This window comes from Sordaria macrospora, chromosome 4 (assembly GCF_033870435.1).
Source record: "Sordaria macrospora chromosome 4, complete sequence".
Lineage (NCBI taxonomy): Eukaryota > Fungi > Ascomycota > Sordariomycetes > Sordariales > Sordariaceae > Sordaria > Sordaria macrospora.
The window spans coordinates 3,625,894-3,645,987 of NC_089374.1; the positions used below are offsets into that span (position 1 = coordinate 3,625,894).

General features: G+C 51.5%; 3 protein-coding genes across 3 annotated transcripts; 2 read left to right on the forward strand and 1 right to left on the reverse strand.

Annotated features, from left to right (window-relative positions):
• Positions 1-87: 87 nt before the first annotated feature.
• SMAC4_02283 (uncharacterized protein) lies at positions 88-4,041 on the forward strand. Its single transcript, XM_003350522.2, has 3 exons — positions 88-1,908; positions 1,965-2,490; positions 2,561-4,041. The coding sequence occupies exons 1-3, from the start codon at positions 1,299-1,301 to the stop codon at positions 3,576-3,578; spliced, it is 2,154 nt and encodes a 717-aa protein (XP_003350570.1). The 5' UTR covers positions 88-1,298; the 3' UTR covers positions 3,579-4,041.
• A 214-nt stretch (positions 4,042-4,255) lies between these two features.
• On the reverse strand, positions 4,256-4,510 carry SMAC4_02282 (uncharacterized protein; the record flags this gene model as incomplete). Its single annotated transcript, XM_003350521.1, has 1 exon — positions 4,256-4,510. The coding sequence occupies one exon, from the start codon at positions 4,508-4,510 to the stop codon at positions 4,256-4,258; it is 255 nt and encodes an 84-aa protein (XP_003350569.1).
• An 11,722-nt stretch (positions 4,511-16,232) lies between these two features.
• SMAC4_02281 (uncharacterized protein) lies at positions 16,233-19,174 on the forward strand (the record flags this gene model as incomplete). The annotated part of the gene is made up of 1 exon (XM_003350520.2): positions 16,233-19,174. The coding sequence occupies exon 1, from the start codon at positions 16,562-16,564 to the stop codon at positions 19,172-19,174; it is 2,613 nt and encodes an 870-aa protein (XP_003350568.2). The 5' UTR covers positions 16,233-16,561.
• Positions 19,175-20,094: the final 920 nt, after the last annotated feature.

The window sequence follows — 20,094 nt, forward strand, 5'->3', positions numbered from 1 at the left end:
CCATCTGCCAGGTTTGTTAGCGGTGGTCTATTTTCACACCCACGGCGTCTATTCAACTTGGTGCCCCACATTAAACTTACATTCAACTTGCGTGCTGCAGACGACACCGTTAGTTAGTAACGTGCGCTTGAACTTAACATCCTACAAACTTACTTCCAGCAAAGTGCGATTTTCCCTTTTCTCATCATCCATTTCTTCGTCACACCAACCATGACCATTAAATGATGGGAATTTCTTCTTCCAACGCGAGCTCCAAGACGTCCATAATCCTTCGGAAGTCTCATGTCGATTTCCGAAATTGGATCCATTGAGTCGACTGACTGCCTCATCGGGCCTTGCTGTAGACATCACTCATCACCAGTTACTATCTTTGCCTCCCTTGGTGGTTGACACATCACAATCCACGGCAACCTGATCTTCATCTCCGACCCTCCAAGGACGATAGCAACTACCTAGTGGAAAGACCGGAAACAGTCAACCGGTTACTGGTACCTACCGGAAGCCACCCAGCTTTCCGGTACCGGGCGTCAACAGCCAAATCCCGAAGCGCCCTCGGTCACCACGTGCTTTGTACCGGCCTGTACTACGTACCACCGGCAAGCTGAGGATCTCGGGTTACACTCAACGGCATTGAAAGAAGTTACACCAAGAGGATCGATTCGGCCAATTCCACCACGCCAATGGCAAATGGCAAATGGCAACTACTCTCCTTTTCCCAACGAGTGCGGTGGTAAGTTTGCATTCAGGAAAATGAGCCTGCGACAACTCACACGTTCTTTCTTCCCATCTTTGGTTGAGGCCCGCACTAAACCCTTTTCGGGTCTGAATAGAGCTTCAATAAGGGCCCCAATTTGAATACACCACTGTATGGCAGATATCGGATGGCAGGCTCATTCATCACTTACACCAAAACTTTATTGCTTTTGGATCTCCCCTTCGCTCCACCAGCGCGGTTGAGACATCCCATCTTTTTCCCATTCACAAATATCCTCTATACGCAACCATCGCTGAATAGACCAATAAATCATGCCACGACCCGACTACATCTTCGCCATCGTCGGTGTCATGCCTTTCTTAAAGCTCCTGCTCTCACTGTAATCCCAGTCTTTTACTTTCCACTTGTGTTCAACGCTGATATCGTCGCCATCCTCCCTTTGTCGTCGCCCCTTTGATGCCAGCCCTCATCTGCTGCCCCGTCACGTCAGTCACCGCCCGACTTTATAAGTCCCTGTATCACTCGTGCATCGACAAAGACACAAACAACCCTTCCCCTAGGCCTCTGGGGAGAAAGGCCCAAGATGAACAACACTTTCTACACCACCGGGCCCCAAGAACGAAATGGCCCTCCCCCTCCTTACACCGATATTGGTCTCCAAGTCAACCTATTCTTCAGGGTTTTTCTGGGACTCCTCGGGATCTTGATTCCTCTCGTTCCTGCAAAGCTATTATGGACTAACGGCGAATTCGGGGCCACGGTCCATTGCTTGTCAACAGTCGCGCTCAACTTCTTTTACGTCGTCAACTCGCTCATATGGCGAGACAACAATGTCAAGAAGTGGTATGCCGGCTATGGGTGGTGCGACTTCCATACTTACATCTTCTTCGCCGTTGAAACCATCTCTCACACCACTCTCTTCGATATCATGCTCGGTCTTGCCAACAAGATCGGTAACCCGCGAGTGACCAGCCTTAGTCCCAAGGAAAAGAAACGCAAAGATCGAATCTCGGCCCTTATCATCTTCGGCAATCCGGTCGTACAAGTCTTGCTCACTTACTTCGTCATTCTTCAACGATACAATGTGTCAACTCTTGCCGGCTGCAATCCAGTTTTCGACCCCAATGGCGTCTTCTTGGTTTTCTTCATCCTCCCATCTCCAATCTTCACGGTTGGTGCGGCAGGCTTGGCAGGTAAGATACGAAGCCGAGTCCGTGGCATGTTTCGTCATCGCTTACCTCATATACAGGAGTTTGTTTTTACAAGTACCGGCAGTTGGAGAAACTCACACGCGAAGCCATCCCGAGTAATGACAGTATACGAACCGCGAGACAAAAACGCCTTAGGAGAAAGCTCTACTTTCTCACCCTCTCTATCCTCGTGTTGGTTGTACCGCTGGTTTGTGTCTTCTTCGCCTTCAATATCGCTCAGGGTTGGCCGTGGTCGCTGCCGTTCGACCTCGATCGCATTCACGCCCACATCAACTTTGTCTCGTTCACAACGACAGAAAAAATGCAAGTCACCGAGGTCCTTACCAATTACATTCCAGTGGTGAACGCGGTAGCCATTTGCATCACCTTCGGCACAACTGTTGAGGCATACAATCAGTACCGTTTGGTTCTAGTTTTCCTTGGTTTTGGAAAGATATGGCCCAAGCTGTATCAAGAATACGACCCCGACGACTCTGAACCACCTTCTGAGCTTAGCACCCAAACAAGCTCGAAATCATGGTGGTCATCTATGACAAAGAACAGCAAACGTGGTACAGTGGCAAGGTATGTGACTCGTGAGCTTTCCAAAAATATTCATCACATATGCTAACGACCAATTGAATGACATCTTCAGCGTACACGATACCTCTATTCTCCCTATTACCGAGAACATCCCTCTCACGACCCGGTTAAACCCTGCGCCGACAGGGGGTGAAAGCTCCCATACCAATCCATCTTCCCCATACGACGAGCTCAGAAAGGAATTCCCAGACTTGTGGCCTCCCCAGTCCTCACCCCCAGCGCAACTCAACAACAACAACCCCTGGCCTGATCTGTCGGACGATCTGACTCCTCCAGCGCGCAACCCATGGTATCTTCGACCGAATGCCTTCCATGTCCCAATCAAACTACCAATGCCACTATCGCCCATCTACATACCCTCCTTGCACGCGGACCAAGACAATAAGACCGAAGGAAAGCAGAAACGAGCGAGTTTCAACAGGCTTTCTGCAGGCTACACCGCGCTCAGCGGCTCGTCCACACCACACTTGCCACCTTCGAATTCACCCAACTGCCCTCTTCCCCCACTTCCAACACCTACAGGGGTATCCTCAAGACATCCACCACAGGAGGAACGACACCGGTCATCGAGAAAGAAACAAAAAAAGAAAGAATCCGATACCCAAGATAGCACAGCCAATGGTGGTGTGTCAACAGTACCACCACTAAAGTCAGCAGCACCATGGAGTCCCTTTGCTTCCGACCACAAGAACACCACTCTAGGAGTCGACACACGCGTGTGGTCTTCCCAGAAGGAGAAAAACAACAAAGAGGACCATTACCCTGGTGCTCACACACAAGACTCTGCAGTCATACACCAAACCATTTCCCACTCTTCTCGCTCAACAGGACCTCAGCTTTCGCCGCCGCCACCATATAGCGTCGCTATGGGCGAAGCTTCCTTTGCTTCCACCACTTCCCACAGTCAGCCTGAACAACAACAAATTGGGACGGCGTTGGGACACCCGCTGGGACACGCACCACCACGTGGCAGGGTGATGGTGAGAGTTGAGACGGAGATAGAGAGCTCGAGTGAGGTTATTGATAGGCGTGAACGCGATGATAGCGATCAGCTCGGTGAAAAGGCGTAGGGGGGTGGTGATGGCTGATATAGGGAGAGTGAATAGGAGGTTGAATCAGGGAGTGAGTGCTACGTGAGGGGAAGGGAGTTGTGTTTTTGGAAAGCATGGGGTGGGTTTGGTGAGTTGTGCGTTTGTATGATATCAGTTTCGGGGGGTTCGAGAAGTTGGAGGCCAAAAGGAATTGCTTTATCAAGGTTGAAGAGTGAGTGTCTATCTGGCTTGGTTGGAAGACACGATTCGGCGTGGGTGGGTGGCGGTATTTTGAGTTTCGTCGTGATGGAGATACCCCCTTTTCTTTTGAAATCATACTTTTCACGGGTTGCTCATGCTAGCAATATCTAATCATTTGGCCAGCTCAGCTTGTTTCTATGTATTGTCCGTCCTGTTTGTTTTACTTTTATTTTTCTCTCTCACTTCAATGCTATCTGTTAGCTTGCCGAATACTAAGGTACTTACGCAAAAGCAACAAGAAGAAGTGACCATCAAGTATGGGATGTACGATACATATCGAGTCTTCCATCTGCCTGCCAAGGTTTCCCAGCGTTCAAACTTTCCACCAGGTATGCAAACCACCCACTCACCCATTTCCTGACACCATATATATCCCTTCATTCTGCCAGCCACTCCTTATCACCTTTGTTTGGCTGCCCCTGATTTCCCATCCATCAAACCGCGTTTTAAGAGTTTTAAGAAGCCCTCGCGATCTCCTTCTCCAGCTCCTCCCTCGCCTTCGGGATATCAATAGTCAGGCCCCACTCAACGGAATCCGCCAGGCGCTTCACTTTGTAGTAAATACTTGAAATGAGGCTGTCTCGCGAACTCTTGCTCGAAATCTTCCACAGCATCGACTCGCCCATCCGGCCGGCCTCGGCGATCTTGGGCTCCGAGACCTGGGCGTAATCGCGGATGTCTTGCTCGTATTGCTTGGTGATTTCGGTCATTTTGAGTTGAGTGAGTGAGTGAGTGAACTTGAGATTGCTCTGGTTCTGGTTCGTCTTGGGGTTGTGTAAGGGTAAATTTGATGAGGTCTTTTGATGTAATACTTCTGTGGTTACTGGATCTAAATTGAATGGGTCGAATATGTGTGGCATTATGGTCTCTCTGGAGTTGGCTGCCGATGATCTTTATACACCGTAAAGATACCTACCTAGAAATGTCTGTCAAACTTTTAATTGCTCGTTTTCAGGTTCGTGGCTCATCTTTCTTCAGTACCCTCGACTGATGCATCATTTACTCGAATAGGTACCTACCTGTAAACGCTAGACTAACTAACCGTTTGTTGAGCCATCTATAGAGGTAGGTACCTAGGCAAGCCATTGTGTTGTTGGGATGAGCAGTCATCACAAAAGCTATTTTCCATTTTCCCCCTTCGCTTCCACAAATTTACACAATCAGTATCGAACCTGGGCCGCTCATCTTTTGTTTCTCATTGTCCCGGGGTTCAGCGGGTTATACTCGCATCTTTGGCCACCTCGACATCACAAGAACAAGATATCCATCAAATGGACAAAAATGTAAAGATAACTCCTACTGTATATGCCATCGACCAGAACATATTTCTGACTGCGTTGATACTCAGCGCAATATTCTACTTAAATTACACAAACGGCGACTGATACCTCTCTCTGCATGAGATATACCATCTACCGAAAACTTTCAAACACCCTTGGGACTTGGACTTTGGGAGTGCATTCCAACCGACAAAACAGCTCTAGAGTGGAGATATCGGAAAGCATCAGGCTCAACGAAAAGCGTTTACCAAGTGCTTTGTAGAGGAAGAAAGCCTCAAAAAGTAGTAGAACTTATATGACATAGCTCTACGTAACCCACATTCACCCAAATGGCACAAACCTTGCAACATAGACGCATGCAAGTCATTTGGTCGAGTCCTGCTCTAGCCCCTTCTTCTTACGTTTCTTCATAGGCTGCATGTGTACCTATATCTGTTCTCAGACACTGAGTGTTTCTGGACTGACGTAGCATCGAAGTGCCTCACTTATGCACGTCTTACTTTTAGAGTTTCTACCTGAGACGTATTATATAGGTATGCAGTGTGGTTCTGTTCCGCGTGGCCATGACAGCGGCCATGTTCATGTACCTACCTACGTATAAATCGTAGGTATACACTCTGGTGTCGAAAACAACACAGCACGTTGTAGCGTGTTATTGCGCGTGCTTGTGTCCTTGAATTAAAACCCAAACAATGCAAAGTTCATCATAGCAGTGAAGATCGCAAGAGGGATTTTAAAACGGGGTATACGTCAGCTCCATAGACGTACATTGTACGAAACAAACCCTACATATCCGACTTGGGCTCTGGGAGATACATGGTGCGACAGAATGAGTCGCATTGGCCCCTTGGCGTGAAGTCGGCGTTTCTATGTACTCCTCATCATGCTATGTAGTACTAATTGGGTTTTTCGGAACCCCTCAAGGTTACACGCTCACACTAAACATAAGGGGTCTCTGTTTCCTCTTTCAGTAGTAGCAAGCGACCCCAAGGATACATACCTTATAAGTCCCTATTCTATTGAACTTTAAGTTCCGTTTTGGTGCTGGCTGGCTAGTTCTTCGGTGACGGTTAAAAGTAATGATACCACGCTGGAAAAAAAAAAAAAAAAAAAAAAAAAAAAAAAAAAAAAAAAAGCGTTGGTTTCGTATATGGTTGCCGTTTCCGAATACCGAGCGATGGGTGGTCAGATGAGTAGCGTCACAGTTTGGGACGGGACGAGGGTGGTCAGGTAACAACGATGGGGGTTGGGGAAGGGGTATATTGATGGATGTTAATGATATCGAGGACGGCTTTGATATGATATATTCCTGTTTGCTCGTGGTTGTACGACGGGCTTCGAGTGTTCTGTTTAGCCCGAGTCTTCGTATCTAGAGGTATGCATGAATCAAGATACCTCAATACAACGGAGGACAAGTACTCAAAGCGAAGCGATGAGTTCGAACAAATGGAATGTCGGCTTTCGAGAAACGGCGCCAATTGACCAATCAGATCTCAAGGGATCACACCGGCATTACGATCTTCGCATCGTCGATGTCGGCTTCACCTGTCATCTGTCCCGACTTCGGGAATAGTTAACGAGCGGCTGAGGAGAAAAAGAAAGCAAACAACGGAACAGAAAACATTATACGGGATCGCAATGTATGGAAGCTGAACATAGTGGACAGATTGTCCAATTGACGCTGCGAAGAAGCCGTCCCGTGTAACAGACACCCCCGGTACGTTCGGCAGGAGGGCCCCGGGTCGGGAAGAGGAATACGACGACAACAATAGAGGAACTGCCGAACGAGAAAAATTATCCATCCATTCATTCCTCCTCTACGTACCGTAGCTAGGGATTTCCTTCTTCGCCTTGGGTCGTCGCTTTCAGCGCTTGCCCCGCCTTTATTGAAGTTGTTGGGCAATCGGAACAGAACCTGAGCCGCGTGCTTTCCTTTCCCGTCTTTGTGGTTTTTCGCTTCGTTCGGCTTTCTCATAACATACAGATCCTAAACCAGGAGGGTAGGAGCTGAATCTCGGAAGGCCAGGGCCAGAATGAGACTGTTCGGACGAGAACACCAAAGCAGATGGGAAACCGAGTCCTTCGGTAATCCATCCCCATGACAATCGGCTCGGATTTCCTTATTTCCAATTGTCGGTCTGCAGCGGTCAGTCCCCTTGTTCTGGTTACCTGGTACAGTAGCTCCTAGGGCTGGTTTTATTTTCTTGCTGTAAGACGACGGATGCCCTAGACCGGCCCGGACGGAGGCTCCACGCACGGCCTCATGTCTCAGTGGTGCCTAGTCCGTCTGCCTCGTCCATGTCAGCTAGGGGATTTTATCATCGAGATTTCGAGATAGGACCAACGAGCCCATACTAGACTGGCGTCGGTTACGTAGGCGACGGTCGGCTTTGTCACACCACCCAAAATCCACCTGTACGCTATTGGCAGCGGTGTGACCGTTGGACTACGGAAACTTCTTTTCGAAGGTTGTGTCCTCCGTGAGCCCCGTCCCGGAAAGTGGTCGAGGTGTCACTGATCATGTCTTAGACCAACAGCTGTCAAAATCATAGCTAGACCCAGTGATCGACAAGTCTAGGTGCGACTTCGTACCACTACTGTACGGCACATGTTGTACCTCGCACTAGAAAATGCGCCAACTTTTCGTTAATTGGTCGGGAACAGGATGCAAACTTGACATATGGTGCCTTGCAGTATTGTGTGCTTCTAGCGTACAGCTGGAAGCTTGATAATCAAACAAGGCAGATAACATGAGGAACTGCCAATGTGATCCATTTGAAGGACACAGCTGAAAGACAGCTCCAGGACCAACCACAGCGGGACGGACTACCTGTAGTGTACCATGGTGCCTGCCTCTGAGTGCTACCGTAGCTCGCGGCTTCGGGTGATCGGGTCCTTTCCGTTGTGACGGAGCGATAAAATAGCCCCAAGTGCTCGAGTTTGATAAAGAAGAAGAAAAGTAAAGGATATCAGATTGCTTGTGGTGTAGGCTTGAAGGAACGAAGAAACGAAGAAGAGCAAAAGAAAGAAAGAGGACAGCTGCCTGTCGGTTCTGTTGCCTGTTGGCACTAACTTGCGCTTGCAGTCTACAACAACCTGCAGGCACAAAGGAGCGGTGCGTACATAGATACCTCTAAGTAAGCCTCATTGCTGCCCATTGGAGAAACATGGAGTGACGTGTTGAAGAGCGACAGAGCCTCCCCTAGAGGCATGCTTCTTGGGCCTCCAATAGGGAGATATCCAGAAAGGTTACAGTCCTCCACTGCTGGAGCTACCACGGCCCAAGAGCTGTGCCCGGGCATCATAGCACCGTACCGTAAGGTGGCTTCGGAGTCCAGAGCTCCAGAGCTTCCACTTGGTCGGAAACGGGAGAGGAAAATTCACAACGATAAGGTAGCAATGGATAATGGGTACCACTAAAAACTGAAGCAAGAACAGAGTAGGAAATACCAAGCAACGAAGGAAACCGAGGCTCGCCATGTTTGTGCTGCCCCCAGTAGTGCAGACCTGCTGGCGCGATTTATTGGACCGCACAGAGTGAGAAGCTGTCAATTCCCGCCCCAGAGTATTGGCCTGGTTGAGAAGCTGTGTGAGGTTCCCGTCGGTACAGATTTCTGTGTGACGAATTCGTAGGGATCAGGTTGGTTGTAAGAGGTTGCCTGTAAAAAGCAGGGACAGGCTCACGGACTCGCGATTTTTCATCCCATCACACCGCATCTTCTCAACTTCGACTTGCGGGACACCTTGCTCCCCCACAGGCACACTGACTGCCGGTTCAGGATTCCTGAGAAAAACGGAAGTCTTATCGGCAGTAAACGGAGGGAATCGACAAGCGTACGTACCTTGTAACAAAGTTTGTTCATGTGGATATGATTCTGCAAAAGTTTTCCCATGCTTTCCTTTTTTTCTTTCCCCGTAGTGTAGACAAACCACAGTCGTTGAGTCTCTTTCTCCGTTATCCACCACTGGAATCCACGCCGAGCATCCACGCTTCCATGCACCTATGTACGCCATGATTAGCTCTTACGCTAGGCGCGGTCGGGAACCTTACCTCTCTCGTTCCTTTGCAGTTCATTTTTCCACTTTTGCTAACGTCTTTGGAAGCTCCCGAGAGGCTCGTCGGGGTAGAGGTGGAAATGTTTCGCGCGTTCCTAGGGGCCGTCGGGCACGCTATGCACGCGGTGGGTAAAGGAACCACGGAGCACGGAGCATCCACATTTGTTGCTCCGTGCTCCACCAGACACGTTGGGGCCGCTGCAAGCCAGCAACAGAGAAGCCCGAGAGACCCAGAAAAAGAAGATCCTTGAGAGCTTCAGGTAACCGGAGGCCGGTTCTTGCACTCTAAATGGAAGTCGGCCGAAACTGTGGGGTAAACACCAAGGACCCTCCCTCCGTGAGGCAAGGGGGCCTAGAAACCCTGAGAGCGGTGTCGCGCGGGGTTCGGTTTCCATCACACCGGATGTCCTTCCGCCATCGAAGCTACCTACTATGTAGATGGCATCACAGGCCCCAGTAGCATATGTATCTAACGCATCCTAATTGATCATGAGAAGAGCGGTAACGGACCGGTGAGTTCCGTATCAAGAGTGAAGACAGCTCGGCAAGTTATTCTCGGAGCAAACTCAGTCCCTTCGACGGTGCCGGGGGAAGACTTGCCAAAAGGATCCGAGCTGACCGAGGTATGGGGCTCGTTGCACATGCCCGACTTGTCACCACTTCCGAGAGGGGTCGCCGGGCTCGCAGGTTCAAAATGGAGTTTTGACCGACCCCTCACCGGGTCTTCGCGGGGCTACAATGCTTGTATGCTCGGGTCCAGCACGTGGATTCCTCTGGTGGGTTTCCATATGTTTGACTTTTACACCATCCCCACGGCGGAGAAGTTGACATGAGAATTCAGGACGTCCCCTCGTCTCCGTTGTAGTTAAAGTTCCGGCATATGTACTTTTCAGTTGCTTCCGGCTAGCCACTTCAGCATCCGATGGTCCAAGAAGAGCTTTATATACTGTAAGTGCGAAGCAAACGCCTATCGTAAGAAGCTGTTAGTAAGTACGTAACAGGCTCATGTCATGTAAACTGCCACGAAACTGATTTTGCTCCGGGCCACAGGCTCCATGTGTTACAGCTTAGGAACGCATGGCGAATTAGTATCTTTAAGTTGTCCGAACCAATTACCATGCGTGCTCAAGATGATCCTCTGGTTGGACACCTTCTGGGGTTGACTTTCGTCACAGCCCGTGTTGCGGGTGGAATACATACGCATAGTCTGCGGTGTACTACACGCTGCTGGAGCCAATATATTGATTCATGGTCGGCCCTCTCGGTTTCTGAGCGAAATATGTCGACGAGACGATGAGTACGTAACTGTACCGTCCACAAATCGTAGATCCAAAGAGCGACTGAATCATGCACTCGTGAGGTAGGTACCTGTGTTCGTTATCAGATCTCGGCACTTGTGGGAGAACGAGAACTGTGACAGTGACTCTTTTTTTTTTCTTGCTCATCCTCTCCGCTCTTCGGTGGACTTTGTGGGGCTAAAGGGAAACGGGTGCGAGCATGTTGACGCGATGGAAGAATCGTTAGGTTCTGGAGGCTCGCCTAACGCCTCCATGGTTCTCTTGTGGAACTCTCTGCTGGAAGTTTTCAGTGGGCTTTTGCTGGATTGACATTCGTAACGGATGGATCTGCCCTGCAAGGGCAAGATTGATCGCAAGGAAATCCTCGCGCAAAATCTGGCTGACACAATCATTCCATGCCGTTATGGGTTAGCTTTGCAGATGCCCACAAAAGCCCCTCGAAGCCCATGCCGCCGTCTGGAAGCCTACGCCCCTATCTGGTTTGGCTTGGCAAACTTGGTCGAGCTTGGGTTACGGCCATGCAGGGGCTACGGCTGATACGGCCAGTCTCCCGCGATCCAATAAGCAGACGGTATTCGTGAAGAAGAAGAAGAAGCAATCCTCGCCCTCGTCGTGATGGTGAATGTTTGTGACCACAAGCCATACCAAACATCGAAATCTCAAGGGATGGCGTAACCGCCCGGTGCTGATGACGGGTGTGGTAGAAGGGGACGACAACGAGGAGATGGAAATTCCTGCGTAGATTGCCGGTCTTGTGGTATGGGGGGATCGGAGAGTAGCGTGGGTGCCTATTTGACTGTGTCTGCGTTGCTGATGTGCCAACCCGCGCTATTCTAGGGTATCGTCAGCAGTGTCCCGCAATATTTTAAGCCGAAGCTCCTATCGTGTTTTATTCTATTGCGCTACGGGGGCGCCGATATCTTGGTTTAAAGACAGGCCAGTAGACATGGAACTTTCGATACGAACTCATTCTTGAGCTGGGAACTGGCCAGTCGGAACCATCCCAAGAGTCTGTGAGACATTGCCGCGTGCCTCGTGTATTGGTCCGTGTTTTGGTGAAGGTCTACCGGTATTCCAATGTGCTGGTGCGTAGTGTACTGGTAGTGTAGCTTTCTTCGTTTATTGGCAGAGATGGATGTTGCGGAGAATGGTACCGTATTCCACGTGTGTCTGCGAGTGTTTGCGTAGGCACCATGACGCATGGAATGGATACGATAGTGTTCCCCAAGAGCTGCCGACGTGGGTTGCAAAGTTCCTGCTCCTGAGAGCTGTTGAAGGTGTGCGTAGGAGATTCACTGCAGTGATCACTGATCGGCGGTGTTTGGTGATCGTCAGCTGCACTGTCGGACTGCAAGAAAAGATACTCCGTACACTAGGGTTCCAGTCCGGGTTTGAAATCGGTCCCATGATATTGAGATGCCCGGCCGTGTTCTACAGAATGGACAAGAGATGGAGAGGTTTTTGTTTTGCTTTAATTTGCTGAAGGCGCCGTTTGAATTGAGCAACGAAGAATCCCGTCATCGATGTCGTAACCAATCCACGGCAGTTCCATTACCTTCAGGTTCTCCGTCACTGTAGGGAAGTAGACACCAGTGTGCCCTAACCCTTGCATGCCTTGGCACTTGGCAGCTCCTTGCTCACGCAACAGTGTCATCGGCAACTTCCGCTTTGGCAATTCAAAAACAGAACTGAAGCAGATACACCGGCAACAAGAGGTAGGTACATAGTGCGCTACTCAGACCCTCGATGTGTTAGGGAGGTATTTGGTCTCTGTAGCTCTTTGAAATTCCGGTCCATCGTGAATCCCGTTTGGTGTGCACCTTGGGTCCAGTTTCTCAGACTACCTTGGGGATTTCCATTGCTAGAAGTGGAAGGGGGCACGCCCGAGCTGATTGCTTGTTCCGACGGGACCGAAGCTGAGAATGGAAGCCGCGCCGAGTTTTTTCTTCCATTCTGCTTCTACCTTTACGCTAGACCTTCCTTATATCGCAAACCTTTCCGATCCTGCACTTCCGTTTAGCAGCTTGAGCCCATTCCATTTCTAGCACCCACGGGCGACGCTGACGGCGGGGATGAGCGGCGTCTTTCTGCACGCAATGAGAAAAAAAAAAAAAAAAGAGTGGTCGGTGCCTTTGATAAGGATTTCCACTTTGTCAACTTGTTCCAAGAGCCTCTTCAGAACTGATTGTCTCACTGTATGTATGGAACCCAACGGCTAGGTAACGGTCCAACTGCGTATCAGACCGTGTATCGCCGCTCTTGCTCTCCAAAAGGCATGTCCATACGCATGACCCTGAAATGGAGGACCACTGCTAACCTAGTACACGTCTTGTTTTCAGTATCATTTTCAGGTTTGGTTTGTTTTTCCTTCCATTGGAGTTCGCTGCACGGCGTTGAGTTTGGGACAAAGTCGTTTGACCCCAGAAACGGACAGTCCTATAGGCGGGCACTGCACTATCCACCGTTTACAGCCCACTAAACAGCCGACACGACTCGGACTGTGGGGGAAATTGCGACAACCCATCATGATGACCGAGGAAACCCCATTTACACTTTTTCACGTAACACATGCGGCTGTCGAGGTCGTATATCTCTCACCTCACCCATCAAAGGATCCAGGCTGATTCGCTGATCTGCTGATTAACCCCGATCAACAATAGAAAACTTTGAACAAGTGGATGAAGGAGGAGAGCAATTACCTACCAAGGTGTAGACGAGCAGGAGGAACCTGAAGCTCGGGAGCACATGTGCGTGGTGGCCATCGAGGTCCTCGGTAGATCATATTGACCAGCGGGCTTACCATGATTATTTCAGTCCCCGTCGCGCCACGCCAATCGATCATATTTGTTGAAGCTCTCCTGGATCATGATTCGCCCTTAATTGGCGTTGGCCCTTCTAGCTGAGAGATCTTCACCCGGCTCGAGCCGCTGTACCTGCAGCCAAGTCAGTTAAGGCCAGGTACGCAGCAAGGAACTTTGGCCAAGCTCAAGGTACGTACCCACCCCGAGGCATTTTAGTCTTGGGTTTGAAATCCCGTCATCTTAACATTCTGCAAGAGATGCAGCTCCGTAATGAGCTTACAAGAGGATCGTCACTGATAGTGTTGGCAATGCCCTCAACTAGTGTAACGTCCAATGGCCCAATGGCCGCAAAGGAACCTGGTTGGGCAACGTTTCTACACGTGTAGGTTTTCAGGTCGGCGACCAGAGTGACAGAGCACCGGCGCCGTCGAGTTGAGCCCCAAGAGGCCCCTTCTCACCCTCTTGGGAAAAACCGCGCGGGCGGTCGTGTTTCAAGCTAACGCACCAGACCGCGACTTGGGGTTGGATTGAGGGACCACCGGTCAAACCCCGCCCATCTCAATTGGGGACCTACCTTACGAGGCACTATCACCGACCTGCATACCTACACTACAGATCGTTATGCCTAGGTAATCGTTGGTGCATCCTGCCCGTGCTTGCTGTCGCTGCTCATGACAGCACGTGAGAGACGGTTGGTTGCCTTTGCCTTTGCCTTTTGCATTGAATGTCAGAAAACACGGAACATGAGGAAAGATACTGAAACGGCGGGCAGCTTGGTCATGGTGGAATGCAGACAAGACGACAACCACTTAACTTGGATATTAAATACCCGCGTGCAACCAAGGACGGGACGTTCAGTGAGCTCTCTGGGCCAACTAAATATATCTTGTCAGCGATGCAGTGCATGCTCTTGCCAGTCTCCGTGTGTACCTGTATCATCAAAGCCGTGGCACCCTCGTCCTTGCCATGGTACTGAGGATATCCCATGCTTGCTTCCCCGCGCCGAGGTAGCAATATGAGCGATTCAGCGTAGCTAATGGGGTTGAAGCTTCAATTTCCGCGACATGATTTTCTGGAACGGCCCTCGAACCAAACTGTCCCAACAGTCTGTCACGGTCCTGCCCTGGATGCGAGTAACGAGTCCTCGCTTGCGCGTACTTGCTGCCGTCGATGTCACACTGCAGTAGGCTGAGCCCATCCGACCTTGAGCTCTGAGTGGCCTAGACCTATGACGGCTGCACTGTGAATAGCTTTTATACAATTTTGTTTTCCCAGAGAGGATTCACTTTCGAAAAACGGCGGCCACATGACAAAGGCGGCGTGTTCAATGACCCACCAAAGCCTATCGTACCATTTGAATCAAACTCAGCGCATGAAGAAAGTAAAGGACATACCTATGCGTGCAGGATTTCCCATACCTGCACCTCACAGACTCTATGGTACATACAGGTAGGGTAGGCAGGCACATCAGCAAAATGCATGATACTAATGGCAGCCCGGTGCACACAGTATGCACAGACACATGCAGCACTGCAGCATCTGCGTGTTGTGCCTCGTCTTCGGTCCCAGCAGCATGCAGATGTCTTGCCGTCCTTCCTTCGCTTCCGTATGTGCGTTGAGTTTTGCCCTTTTAATCCGGGCGCACGGCTGCATCGTAATAAGGTAGCGTACGACCCTTCATTCATCCGTCAGCCTTCAACCGGGATCGTTTTCCGCCTCGTTCAATCCTTCGCAGGCCCAACGAGCTCTTGCCTATTTTGCCCAGTCTGTTAGCTTCTGTATAGCTTCAAGCCACGGTATCTGGGGACAACTGGGGGCCAGGTATGTAGATAGATAAAACCGATCTTCAGCGCGGAAGTTGATGCGCTGATCCGTCACTTGTCCGGTGCTGTCCAGATCATCTATCGAATTTAAGGCCCCTGGGCACGGAGATATCATATAATCTTTCACGATGGAAAGTTTGCTGACGATTGATTGGCCGTTCAAGTCTCGACGCTTCCAATTGGCAGGGTGCTGTGTAGGAAATCGAACATGATTCGATACCAAGGGAAAGGACTTGAGGATGCGAGTGGTTCGAGTTCTGTCTCCCCGGGTAATTGAACAAGCAAAACAAAGCAAACACCCGCTGGTCGACAAGATGAAGCAAAACGACGATGGTGATTGTTTGTTTCGAAAAAAAAAAAAAAAAAAAAAAAAAAAAAAAAAGTAATGCAAGACTTGATAGAACGTTCTGCCTTCTGACAGCTTGCTATCAGTACGGTGTGGTTGATGACTTCAAGTCGCATGCATGCCTCCACTCAAGGCGTTTTGTTTTCAAGGTGGGAATGGAAACATTTCCAGCAAATACATACGGAGCTTCAACACTCAGCTCCGTCACCAGCAGTGGGTTTCAACGCCAAGCATCTGCAACGGAAACGGAATCAGGAGCACAGATGCTGGTCACTTCCCACCAGAACCCACCACACCTGGCGCTAGCCCGGGGACCCTCGCCGGCTGCGTTCAAAATTTTGGTGGGTCAAGGGTTACCCCTGGCTCTCAGGGACCAGAGGGATTCCGCAGGAAATCAACCGACATCCTTGGGAAGACCGGGACCTGAATGGACTGGACTCCTCGCTGGATTGGGGATGGAGGGGGACGAGGATGGATGGGCACACCACCATCAACCATGGCGGCATGGACACACACTTTGTTCACACACAGTCCGCTTGCTCACCCTCACAGTCTCATCCTTTGCAACCTTCCTGAACCCTCGTCCTGAGCCGGACGCATTGCAGCTGGGACCGACCAGGGGTAGAAATCACTCCTGCATTATATGGACCCCATGCCCGTCGCATCCCCCACAGTTGCGAGGTTTTCCTGAGGATAATGCTCTTTTGCTTTGCTGCTCCTCCTTGACTTTCGGGTAACTCTGACCCTGCTGAGCTTTTGTTTGGCCGAACTATCTTACTGACACTCCCTCGAAACGTCTCACTTGCTCACTCACTCACTCACCCACTCACGTCAGATCTCATCGCTGGCACAGCTTGAAGATCTATTGCCTCTTCAACATCACTCCTTCCGAAACATTGACAAACCACAACAAACAACAACATATACTTGGCCCGGAAACCTCGCCAAGTCGATCCCCGTCCCGTCCCGTGTCCACTTCGGCCGAGGGCGCCGATTGTATCTGAGTGAGAGGAGCAGCGAGAGAGATCCACGGTCCACGGGGCCCTGTTCGAATCCACATCCACTGTCCACTGTCCACTGTCCCCAGTCGGCAGTCCACCAGCTTGACACCGCCCACATCCAGTCCACCTCCAGTCCCTTTATAGCAACGAGCAACCATGAATCTGTGGGCCATCTCTTCCCTGCCCGTTTACTCGGAACGAGGTGCACGAGGCAGGTCGGAAAAGAAATCCAAGTCCTCTTCAGTTTCCATCATCACTGCACACCACCGAGTTGCACCAACTTCACCCACAACAACAACCCCGACATCCACCACTTCGCCGGTACCGGCTTTCGCTCCTTCAAACCACGGCCACTTTCTACACCACGATCCTTCCGACTACATCCATAACGAGCTTCTGGAGCCGTCCATCAATGGCCCGCCGTCCCCAGAGAGCATTCGACAGCTAAGCAAGCAAATGAAGAAGGCCTCACAGAGAGACAAGCATCTTAGTCACCACACAACCTCATCAGGTTCCTCCTCACTACGCTCCTTAACTTCGACCGACTCACCCAGTACCAACGGAACTTTCAGTCTTTCGCGAAAATCTTCAGGACGGTCAACAAACAGCCACATCATGCCGAACCGGGACCGCCCCGAGAGCGTCCAGATCTTTGGCAAGACTCTCTTTAACCGACGAGGCAGGCTAAGGCGTGAGAGCAGTTCTCAGAATCTGTACTCGGCCGAATCGGGCAGTGAAGCCAATCTGCCGCTCGCTCCCACCTCACAGCCTGCCCCAACTTCAGCCCCTTCGAGGGACTCGTCCATCCCGGCCTTCTTCAGCCGCCGCCGGACCATCAAGGCTGAAAACGCCGAAGACTCTGTAGGCCAGAGGAAGATCCAGATCTCTGGGCCGTACAACTTCCAGCACGTGGCCCATACCAAGAAGGGCAGCAATGTCGACGACCTGCACTTTTCCGACTTCTCGTCCGACTCTCTTCCCCTTGCTGATGTCGATCTGCCACCCTCGCAGCGCCCTCCTTCGATGTCCGCCAAGCAGACGTCACCTCGCCGCCTCATCAAGCACGCCAAGTCGCAGGACTCGATGAGCATTGCGCCTCCACGCCCACCTAGGTCCCCGATTGAGGAGTCCATTCCAGTCCCCCCTGTCCCCGGCATCCCACCCCGAGTTTCTAGCCGTATTTCGACAACTGCTGATGGCCTCGACCCATCAATCTTGGGCCGGCCGCAGACAAGTACTGGGCACCGTCAGGCTCCGTCACTTAGTCTCGACGCAGATGGCCCCACTCCCCCGATGACATCTCATGGACACGCTCGCATGGTGAGCGTGCCTGACAACGACGTCAACTGGCCGTTGCCCGCCCCGGCGAATCCCGCGTTTGATGCTGCCCCGCTACCAAACGTGCCCGAAGAGGAGGAGGCCGCTTCCATCATGAAGCCATCTCGTGCCAGCGTCATCAGCAACTCTTCGCTCCGCGCCAGCCAGTCGGTCCCTATGCTCCGGGCTTTCTCCCCACGACGGTCTGACTATGACCACCACAGCCGCGAACCCAGCGACACTCTCGGGCCCTGCAATCTACGGGAGGCCCAGCGAGCCCTGGTGTCCGCCCTCGACGACATCCTCGGATGCCAATCGCTTACGCGAGAAAGCTGGGAGGACGACATCGACTACTGCTACGAGCACGCCGCCGAAGCCGACTGCGACTACGAGTGGGATCGTCCATCGCTGGACATCAGCCGGGACTGCGGCAGCACCACGCCCGTGGAGCACCACTACCACCGCAAGAAGCTATCCTGCAACCCATCCATGCTCGCCCCGGCCCAGCTGGACATCCCCTCCCTAAGCCCAGTCAGCCTCAACTCGGCCATCACCACTCCCCACGAAGCCATCACGCCCACAGGAATGACGGCCGCCCTCCCTCCTTACTTGACCCATAGTGGCCACAGCCACAAAACCTCCAACTTCTCTCTACCCCGGATCGAAGCTCCCATGAGGTCCCCCTCGGACCTTCTCAAAACCCCCGAACTCCACGCCCGCAAGCCCTCGGATGCCTCCAGCTTCAAGGAATCACACGGCTTCACTTTGTCTCCCTCCCTCTTGATCCCCACCGATTTCCAGCGTCAAATGCGGCTAGACTCGCTCGACGAAGGCTCGGGGGCCGCCGACGACGGGGGCTGCGAATACCCCTTCGCCGCCCACGCCTTCTGCGAGCCCGGCATTTCCTCCCTGAAATACAACCCGCACCGCGCCTCCGCTTCGACAACGGCCACGATGGAAAGCATCAACTCGGGAAGACACGTGTCGACGGCCTCCATATCTACCGATTTCACCCGCCTGACGCTCAGCACAAACTCCCTGGTGGACATGGACGGCGGCTGCAATTTCGAATCACCGGTATGCGAATTTGGTGGTTCGAGCGGAAACAACAACAATAACCACGTCCGATCCGAAAGCGTCAGCGCCAAGGGCGCCGGTGTTCCGACGAGCAGCATGCCTCCGGTGCCCGAGTTCGAGGAGATTTCCGACGAGTCGCTTCGGAGGGGCGAGAGTTTTCCTAACCTTGTTGGATTGGGGCAACAGGCGCAGGCGCAGCAGGATGGTGCTGGTGGTGAGGTACCGGTAGCCGGCGCAAAGAGGAAGGATTCAATGCTCAGTGGGCTGCAGAGGCCAGGCCGAGGTCGCGCGAGGACGACCAGCTTGAGCACCCCGCCGCCTCTGAATCAGTTCTCGCTGTTTCCTAATGTTCGGTTGACGGGACCTCAGATTTAGAGGGTTACCAGTAGAGGGCGAAGCTAGAGGGGCGGGAGCTAGGGCGATGAAGAAGCCAATTCTGGCAGAACAAACAGTCCTTACCAAAACAAACAACACCATCGACATCAACCATCAACCATCAACAACATCCCGGCGTACCGAATTGTCTTGCTCGAAATAAAGCAATGAGCATACGCGGTAATCGCGCGATTTCCATCCCTTTTTCCAAACAACCAGCCAGCCGACCGACCTCCTTCCTCGGAAGAGGAGGAGGAGGATGTGCAGGCAAACCGGCGAATTTTCCTTATCACCACCAACAACCAACCATCGTCATTGTCATTGTCTTTAGCATCATCAGCATCGTTATCTTTCCCTTTTTTTTCGTACCTACTATAGACCTGGGCTTGGGAATCAGGGAGCAAGGAGCAAGCAGGCACTGCAGCAAGCACCGCACTTTTTTTTTTTCTTATATATATCCATCCATCTTTGCTGCTTTTTTATCGAGTCGTCTTCTGTCGGTCAGTCAGTCAGTCAGTCATTTGGTTCCAGCGGATTGATGGAAGAGGAGAACTGAACATGGAAGAAGGAAGGAAGGACGCAAGGAAGGAACGAAGATGGAAGAGAAAGGAACTGCGGGAATGAGGCAAAACAAAAAACGGGAAACTTGAAAGGGAAGGAGGGACGGGAACGGGAACGGGAAGGGGTTCATTCACATTCGGATGGGAAGGGAAAAGAATTTCTCCGATTACTCAGCTTTCGCTCTTGCGCCTTTACAACTTTTTTAATTCAACATGCACCGACCGACTCGACTCAGCAACCACCTACCGCACACGCACCGATCGACACCGACCGACCATCCAATCATTCACACCACAGTTTCAACAACACACTCACTCGCCGCAAGGTCTCCAACAACACCACACACACACACACACACA